Below are 9928 nucleotides of genomic sequence, written 5' to 3' on the forward strand. Positions count from 1 at the left end.
ACCGTTTTGACCTGTGCTGGAGAAAGATCAGCAGGTGAGGCTGCTTCATGGCCACCTGCTGATGGACTGCCAATGCCCATGGCTTTAAGGGATTTTGATGGATGCTGGCCTCTGGTTGGTTGCTGTAATGGGAAAGGAGGCATAGCATTTTGTTTAAAAAGAAAAAAAAAAACAGGGCAAAAGATTCTGAATAATCTTATGTTCAGAATGTTATAGTATACATGTAAATATGAACAGGTAATAAAACCCAGTGCTATTACCAAAATGTACTAAGTATTTTTCATTTAATTTCATACTGCCCATTCTTCCAAGGTAGCACATTACTCATAGAGCAGTAAATCCACAATCCGTTCAAAGATACAAAAAGGGCATGTGATACTCTGCCCAAGACCATATCCAGAAATACAAAGGAAGCATCTCATATTCAAATATCCACCCACAATACAGTTTTCTGCATCTTTAAATATTTTTATATTACAAATGGTTGGTTTTATGCAATTGAATTATCATGTTATGTCATCTTTTAGACAACATTACTGGGTTGTCTAGTATTTTACACAAATAATTTTATACAAATAATACCTTCACTTTCTCCTTGATGTGCTGTCTTCCCATGTAACCAGAGTTCATCCCTTGTGTTTCAAAATAGTACAGTCATAGGAGCGTAACATATACAGAATTTCTTAAAGACTTATTCTGAAGCAAGAACAAAGAGAGGGAGATACTGACCAACCAGGGCTGCACTGATTTTGTAGTGGAGTTCTTAGATTTGTACATCTTTTTTCTTTTAGGAACATGGAAATCCTCAGGTGAGTCCAAAAATGGGTGGGTGAGAAGAAAAATGCTAAGGAGACTGTGACCTACACAAAGACTCCAACATCTTTGCGTAGAAAATAAAGTGGTGGTACAGCGAGGTTCTCTGATGGATTTCTGGCAAGTGGGTGTTTTGTGATTGGCCACACCCATCATGGCAACCATTCTGTGAGAGTGCCCATACTAAGTTCTCACAAATCAGAACTGAGTTCCCAGTCCAAAAAGGTTGTGATTGCTGTGCTAAGCCATCACATGGTTTCTGTTTACTTGAGTGTCATGTGAACCCAGCTTTTATGGTTTGCAAATATGGTTAATGGCTCTGTATGTTGGGTGAACCCAATCTTGTGATTTGCTCATTAAAGCAAATCATGGCTCAGTCTGACATGTTATCTCATCAGGGGCCCTCTTCTGGGAGCATGTCAGCTGAAGAACAGAACACAAAATAACACAGAACAGATATTTTTTTCTTAATTTTTTTTTCCTTAAATCTATTCTAATGCCAGCAGCATGCATTTAAATTAGGTGCATAGTATGCTTGATCTCCTTATTCCAAATATTTCTGTGTCCTGCCACATTGTTCAACTATGAGCTATTTTGGTAAGGTGAAGTATACTGTATTTATCATATATTTAAATGTTAATAAAGAGATCCTTGGTAATTATTAATAGATAATTATTAATAGCACTTTTTAGGGACACACTGCCCTGCAGAGAAAAGCACCTCAGGAACAGATAGCTTGTTTAAGCGATCTCCCTGTCCTGCAAGGGGGCAAAAAAAAGAGGGGAAAGTGGATCAAGCAAAGGGCACTGTATGCGAGAACTTTATCTAAATGAGATGGCAGCAACCAGTGATCTTCAAAGCAGTCTTTCTCTCTCAGTCACATGTTCACTTAGCAACCATTTTGCTTAATGACCAAGTCATCGGAACCAACTGCAGTCACTAAATGAGGACTATCTGTAAACGGTTTGTGAATGAGATTACAACGGATCGTTTCCATTTTCCTGTGCAGTACTCAATGAGAATTGAATCTGTAGCAGTCTGTCCCAATTCATTGCTTATGTGCCATCAAGTTGACTCTTAGCAACCACATACAGTAGACAGACCATCTCCAGGAAGATCTCTCCCCCAACCTGGCCCTTCAGGTCTTCCAACAATGCACCTATCGCCACTGCCATTGAATCCATCCACCTTGCTGCTGGTCATCCTCTTCTCTTTCCTTCCACATTTCCCAGCACTTATTTACAACATAAGACACCCTTCTAATTTCACTCTTCAAATTCATTCCTTTCCCCTCACAATTCTCTTTTCTGTTTCAATTCTTACATCATTTAGGAGTGGATTCCACCCTGGGAATGTTTCTATTCACTCACAGGGCTTCAGAGATAAACATGACTATCAGAATCCTCACAATCAATTAACCACATTATTTGCCAGCTTGCTTGCTTCAGTTCTGCCATTAAGAGACATGGGGAGGGGGGTGCTGGAAGGATCTGGAAAGATGGATGGAAGAAATGACCGTTAGAAGCAGATGGGCTGTTATCGAAGACTGAGGAATGCTCAAGGTCGTACCAATAAGCAGGTGTGAGAAGACTGGGAAGTTAGGGGGGTGCAGGGGGGTAAGGGAAAAAAAGGTAAAAGCAACTTTTGGTGCACACGGGTTCAGTCTCAGCAATGCCTTGGAACTGTACACTTGTTCTATAAATGAACTTTCTTTTGAACCATTACTGGTTGCAAGGAGAGTTACTGAAGTTGGAAGTTGTGAGTGGCAGATTGTTAAGTGACCACCTGCAACTTTTACTTCTTATTTCTTCTTTACCACTGCAGGCCATCATTTCCTAGATAGAAAGCAAATAACTGCAATGGGGATGTGGAACCTGTCTTAGAGAGAAAGGTCAGGAAGCAAAAAACAATGTGAAGGTCATAAATCTTTTAGGGCAAACCAGACTGCCAAGGCGTAATGGAAAATGAAAGGATCCAACTGTCAGAAACACTAAAGTAAGCTGCCCTTTGCTGTACAATAACACAGATTACTAGGGAAGGGTCATGAACAGGAAGCCTGCACTGTCATGTGCAAGGAAGACAAGAATTCCTAATGTCGGCAATTCTTACACTTACACTATATAAATCAAAAACCAATTCAGGAGGAAGCCACATCTATTCATCAGTTTTGCCAGAACCTAGAACTGAGATTGGGATGGTAGGAACTTTTTGAGGGATCCAACAAAGGACTTAGAGGAAGATGACCAGTTCTATCACTCCTGCACTAAATCCTTTCTCTGTTTAGACATATGACTGGATTAATTATGCAATAGCACAGTGTGATTTATTTGGTTTTGCCTTAGTCAATCCAGTCACTGTGGTGTACAAACCATGGTTTTAATTTCATTAAAATTAAACTTCTCTTTTCCAAACATCTCCTTTAACCACTACTACCAAAAATTGGTGGGAAATATATAAAAACCATAATGCAAGATCTATAATAGTTTTAATATAATTTAGCAAAGAAGAACTCCAAAGAATGTCCCCACAAAAATCCTACCCTAACATTTTGTATCGTTGCCCTACTGTCTACAGACCTGAGACTCCCCCATAAGCATTAGCTGCAAGCCATCAGAAAGTTGCATACTCCTGAACTACCTGGTCCAACCATGGCTGCGTGTTGCTTCAGTCTGGACTGTTTAGTTATAGTTAAACAGCCATTGGTCCTCCAGAAAAAGTAGGTGGCCTGCAAAAATGGCTGCAAGGTAGAACAGCTCCTCTGCTCCACTTTCATTCTCCCCACCACTTTGCAAACACACGGAACTTTTTTAAGCAAAGGAGATGGCATGAATTAGCCTTCTCCCACTGCACACGCAGTGGTTCTGACACTGATTTGGTCAATATATGCCTGCAATTTTTGCTTTAGTTAAAAAAAGTCCTAGAAGTAACATTTAGTCAGCCCATAACATTTACTGGCATAATACCAGCCAAGTGTAGTTTGCTGGAATGGCACACGTGGATGTCTGTTACTGAAGGTTTACCCTCATTATATTGATTATCTTGTGTGAACATGATCTATCACTAACTAGGGCTAGAGACAAGCCACCAGAAAGCTATTTTACTTCTCTGTGCCGTGCAATGGCATATTTGTGTCTTTTTAGCTATGAATAATACTTGAATATCTATTAAGTGAATTTATTTCAACTTTCAGAAAGGATAAAGAGAGCTGATTTTCTCTAGGCACTCACTTTTAGACTGAGGTGGCAAATCTAGCATTCCCTACACAGACTGGACTCCTGTAGTGCCTTGTCACAGGATGCTGTGGTTTGCTCTCTAATATGAACCAGATGTTAGGTATCCTGGAGAACTTTGCCTTCTTCAGGCAGTGCCCTGGGTCTCTCCTGGATTTAGCCAAGATATCAGACACAGAAACTCTAGAAAAGTCAAACAGTACCAGATAATGATACTAGACACTTCAGAAATCATATTGTATCTGCTGGTTTCGTTATGTAGAGAGGCCATTTCAAAACCATCGCAGAACAGTCTCTTCTGCAGCTTGAGGCTACGCATATCTGCACAATGGGCTGCATCTGGATACAATTACTTCTCCTCGGATACAGTATTTGTTTCTTCTCTTTCCTTCCAGGATGTATCCTTAAAGACCTGGGTGGTTTCCTGCCTTCGTACTTGGGTGCTTTGAGAGCCAGTTGAAAGGACAAGTCTTCTGGAGTGAGAGTTTTTAGTTAACATAAAAGCATTAAAAATCACTAGTGCAGGGATGGATTTGTTATCTCAGTCCAAAGGTGGGTATTTGGGAAGAGTCTGTCTTTCCAGTCCTTTTTTAAAGGAAGGCTAGTCATCAAATCCAGTTTGACACCCCACTGTGAATCACTGCCAGTTTCCAGTTTTGCTTCCAGTCTTTATAATCCAGGATATTTTGTCACACTGGATTTTTTGTACTGCTGTAGTATGAAGCAAAAGCAGTGAGGATGATTTCTGATGGCTGGCATTTCTATTATTTTGAGACTAGAGGCAAAGTATAGCACCTAGGAAATAAACATCAGGCAGCTAGGATCAGAGTGCCTGCACGAATCTAAAACTATAAGCAAAAGAATGTAAGCCATCTAGTGACAGAGAAAAGTACTGTATTTGTAAGAAAACCCAGAACTCATCTCTGTGAAAAAAAGTATTTGCCTATTTGACAAGATGTAACACAGGCTTTCTGGTAACTCTTCAAATATGTTTGGGGTTCTCACTAGCCATCCTTAAACTGGGTTCACCTACTGCAGTGACATAGTTTCCTTAACCATGGTTAACTGAAGAAGCCATAATTGGCTAGATTCACATTATATGATTTAGCAATCTTGTAAGATTTCAAGCATTTTAAAATGAACTCCAAGTAGTCCTCGCTGAGTGACCACAATTGGGACTGGCAACTCTGTCGCTAAGCACTGCAGTCGCTAAGAGGAAAATCACATGACCATCATGGACTTATGACATCACTTCTCATTCGGTCATTAAGCAAGTCACCACAATCATTATGCAAAACATCACATGACTGCAACTTACAATTTTACTTCTGCGTTCTCCATTAACTCTGCTTGTCACAAGCCAGTTGGGAAGGATGCGAATGGAGATTATGTGACCACGTGACACTGCGACGGTCATAAATACAAGGATTGGTCACAAAGCTGGTTTTCTTTTTACACTGTTGTAACTTCAACCAGTCACTAAATGAGGCAATTGGTAAACAAGGACTACCTGTATTTTATTAAATATTATTATACATTTTATGATACAGAAAACATATTTTATTAAATGTATCTTTTATTTTGGGATTCTGTGGGCACCAGTTCAGATTGTTGCAATGCTATGGCATCTTTTGATGTTATGTTGCATATTTAAAGGTTAAGCCATAAACCATGGTTTTATAACCTAAGGTTCACACACCATAAGTTTTTTACTTAAAACTAGCAAACTACAATCTGGCTTATCAATTATATGTGAACTCAGCCTAAGTAGATCAAAAACTGAATCCTGAATATAGCTGACAACAAGTGGCACTAGGAAAACCTGACATGCAGATCTGGCCAGGAAAAAAGACTAAGAAAGAGATGCCACTTTCTGGCATAGCTATTAAGAGAAATGATTGGTTATTGTTAGAACTTTAAGCTGTAGGGTTTTAAAACCTGAACAACATAACGAATTCATGCAGTAAAGAACGTGTATTTTTATAATAACCTTATACAATAATTCATATTGGTGGAAATCCCACATGGGTGTGCTCATCCTTCATATCAGAAATAAATATTAGGATGAAAGACTCCCAGCTTTGATCTGACTTGGCAATTTGTTTGCTTGGAATTAGTGAGACCTAAAGGAGCTGCCACCTGCTGGGTGGGGTCAATTATTGCAACAGACTGACTTTGTTTATAAACAAAGTTTCTGCCTGGGTGTTGTCCCTTGATAGAGCAGCTCAGAAGGTGGCGGCACCTGGCTAGCCTTGTCTAGGCTTGGAAGCTAAATAGGGGTCAGGTCTTGTTAGTACCTGGCTGAGAGGCCATCAGGAAATTCCAGGACAACAGACTAGATTGGGAAGTAGAAAAACATCCCAGAAGATGGCCATGGTGAACCAACTCTACCCTGCTGCCAGGGAAATGGCACAGATGTCTCTATGAAGTCGCCAGGGATTGAGGTCAACTCGGGGGATATTCATGACAATTTTATTTGCAAATCCAAGATGTATTGGAACACTTCTTCAATGTCTGCCTCCCCATGGATTATGCAAGGGAACCCCCTCCTTATTCACTGTATCCTTGAATTAATACAAGGCATAGACTTACAGTGGGTGACTATCTGGCTGGAGCACAAGCTTTCCCTAAGAGTTCAGGTCAGGACTTACCATGAAAGTGGCAGTCTGGCCAAGTTACTGACTGCTGATTTCAGACACCGACTACAGGGAATGGAGAGAGGGTCAATGCTCTGGACAAGTATGTGTGATATTCCTCTTATGGCAAAATCAGACATAATGGGCTCATATTTTTTAAAAAATCAGATACATCCAAAAACACATGTGCACACATGCAGCGTTACATGGTGACAGGCAGTGATGAGACTTTCAGCTGTGGTCTCCCAAAAGCCAGGTAGAGGCTGGGCCCTTCCGTGCACAGAAAGGCATGAAGCAATCTGACACTATGAACCTTGGCACTTAAATAAAAAGTCTATCCCACTGTTGTTTTTCATATCACCATTCTGGATGTAAAATGTATATATTTATTATATGTGTGTGTAAAATATATAAAACATATATTTGGATATATGTTTCCAAACAGAGACTGGACTGTTTGTCCAATGAAGAATTCAGAAGGCACTGGAATATCATAGGACATTGGGAAGTGATGAAGCTGCTACTGAAAAGACTTATTTGGCCGCCCAGGTAACAGATGTATCACTTGTAGCTTTCAAGTCATCTCTAGCCCCATAAACAGTGAATTAGAGTAGTCTAATTAGCACTGATCAGAGCATGAGTAACAGTCATCAGGTCATCCTGCTTTTTTCCCCTTTTTTCCCCTCTCGCAGAGCGGAGAGATTGCCTAAACAAGCCCTGTCTTCCTGAACTGTTTTTCTCTAAAGGGCAAGGCATCACTAAAAAGTGCCAAGGGCAAGTTAAGCTCAGCTCTGTGACCTTAATTAGTGGATTAGAAGTCTGGGTCAGTTCAGTTGCTCTCTGAAATTGACAAGACCCTAATCAGTTTCATCCTAAAGGCTTTCTTTTGCTTACTCTCTTGTAATCCCTTCCTCTCCAATGAATGTAAATACAGACATTAATTCTCTCCTTGCTAATTATCCCAGAGCCAGGGTGAGCATTCCAAAGGGCAGAGGAGAGGGGAAAAAGGGCTATAAGATTTGCCCTTTTACCCGACTTCCTCGTGAGTCGAGTTCTGAAAAACTTCCCTGACATTTGGGCTCACCATGCTGTTTGGGGTGGTATCCTTCTGATGCTGTAAACCAAAGGAAATCTGAAGTAAAATTGTAAGCATAGTTGTGGTCATGTAATTTTCACTTAGCCACCACTTCACTTAACAACCAAGCTGCCAATCCCAATTGTGGTCGCTAAACGAGGACTATCTGTATTACACATACACACACACACGGATACAAAGCAATTGTCCTGGACATTCAGCAATAGATCAGAGAGAAGACAAGAATCATTTTGTTCAATCTACCAGTTGTACAGGTGGAAAGTTGCTTAATAGGGAGAATATTCAAACACTGAACCCCTCCCTTTAGTTTTCTAATGAAACCAGTTGCATAGGGATAAAGTCAAGGGTGTACTAATAGTGAAGGAAGAGGAGACAGCCACCATAGGACAATCAGGAGATATTTAATGGGCCTGCAATTGGGCTGAGGAGCAAAGACAGAATAATCTCCCACAAAAAATACCCACCCTGGAAAGCCCTCTCCTCTTCAGCCTTAAGATCCTCACAATCACTTGGGACCCACACTTTTGCATGGAGCCCCAACAGGAGCTATAGCAGAGAAGCAGCATGGAAGGAAGAGGGAGCAAGTGAGAGAGGGAAGAGTTGCTGCTGCTGCTGCTACACTACTTCCTTCTCTGCTGTGGTTCCTCAGTTAGCTGCTGCTTCAGCAGCAGCAGCACCACCACCACCCCTGCCATCTTCTTCTCCTGAGCTGGGGAAAGGATACTTTGTGGTGACTGAGGAGGTAAAGGGAGACCCTTGCAAGGTGCAGGGTCACTGTAACAGCAGCAGCAAAAAGCAGCTGTGTGACCCTCCTCTTCCCTTTCTCTGGTCAGCCTTCCACTGTTGCATCCAAGAGAAGGGCTCTCACCACTGGGAGAGGAAGGCATGTGAAAAGCCTCCTCCGGGGATCACCAAGCTCTACTTATGCCCTTAAGTGCATGTTTTGTACACAGGAGCTCCCAGGATGCATCCCTGATATCTCCAGTTAAAAGGATGTGAGGTGCAGGAAAAAATCAGACAGGAACTTGCAGTCCAAGAAAATATAACAAGGCTCCATGAACCAGTGGACTGATTCACTTAGGTAGCTTCACATGTTCATATTTTGAAGAAATACTCTCCATCATCAAAAGCTAAAATGATCAAGAGTCTATTATCTTCTGTAGCCCTGAGCGGGAGATTAACACTTAAGCCTCTATTACTTCTGGCACTACTGCAATGAATACCTTGAACAAGGCAGCTCTCTTCTCCTCAGAAATCTCATATGAAAATAATAGACTGAGACTGATATGCAATATTCACTTAGCACAGGGCTGCCCCTGACCTGTAAGGCACCTTCGTTGCTGCATAGAAGAAAACTTGGCACAGCTTGTATTTGTTAGACTGAGTTCCTGGAACTACAACAATACACGCGCTGGAAGATGTTAGCAGCACTGATAGTTTTAGATTCCACAATATGTACAGTTTCTCTGAATTGATATATAGCACTTGTTTCAGGAGAAGTGAAAACTAATATAAGTGAGCACATGTGGTTGGCATTCAGAATGGAGAACTGATTTTTAAAACTTAATTTGGCACCCCCTGTGTCATGGTGCCTTTGTGCAGTACACAACTTGCACACTTGCTTGTGGCAGCCCTGACTTAGCAGAACTCTCCTCCCTTTGTGAAGGGTTCTGTCTCCCAGTCGTATTGGCAACCATGGACTGTAACATTCTCCTCGGCTGCTGTGTATTTTAATTTTTGTACTCATGATGGAAATTTGTTTTTTAATTTATTTTAAGATTGTTTGCCACCCAGAGTCACTTGCGGAGATGGTCGGCCATACAAACTGAATGAATGAATGAATGAATGAATGAATGAATGAATGAATGAATGAATGATACCTTAAAGGAGAACAGAGACGGGATCACGCCAACCTTCAGTCTCTTCTGTCCCCCATAAATCTCAAACTCCTCTTGCCTGAAGTGCTGAGAGCAGAGGCAGGCACCAGAGCCCGGGATCCACAATTTCTTGGTGCCTGGTTCAACGCGATTCACAGCCAACATCCATTTCTTCCTCAGCTCATGGTCTTTGGGAAAGCTGACAAAAGGAAAGAATTCAATTTCTGCACAGGACCTGTCACAAAGCCCCGCCCCTATCTCGCGTTAGACCCCGCC

The 9928-nt window shown here is 41.4% G+C and overlaps 1 protein-coding gene across 3 annotated transcripts in view; it reads right to left on the reverse strand.

Moving 5' to 3' along the window:
- Positions 1-9928, reverse strand: part of DDB2 (damage specific DNA binding protein 2) — an 83676-nt gene that overhangs the window by 73451 nt on the left and 297 nt on the right. The window contains exons 2-3 of one of the 3 annotated variants that reach the window (XM_088145681.1): positions 9656-9851; positions 3-122 (exon numbers count right to left, since the gene is read on the reverse strand). In XM_088145681.1, the coding sequence (XP_088001807.1) occupies positions 3-122; positions 9656-9851 (316 nt within the window). Of the gene's footprint in view, positions 1-2; positions 123-9655; positions 9852-9928 lie in introns of those variants that run through there. The other 2 variants (XM_088145682.1, XM_088145684.1) reach the window with 2 other exon arrangements.

This window comes from Python bivittatus, unplaced genomic scaffold, assembly GCF_059951505.1.
Source record: "Python bivittatus isolate LINGU-HERP-01145 unplaced genomic scaffold, Pbiv_v1 ctg000480_np1212, whole genome shotgun sequence".
Lineage (NCBI taxonomy): Eukaryota > Metazoa > Chordata > Lepidosauria > Squamata > Pythonidae > Python > Python bivittatus.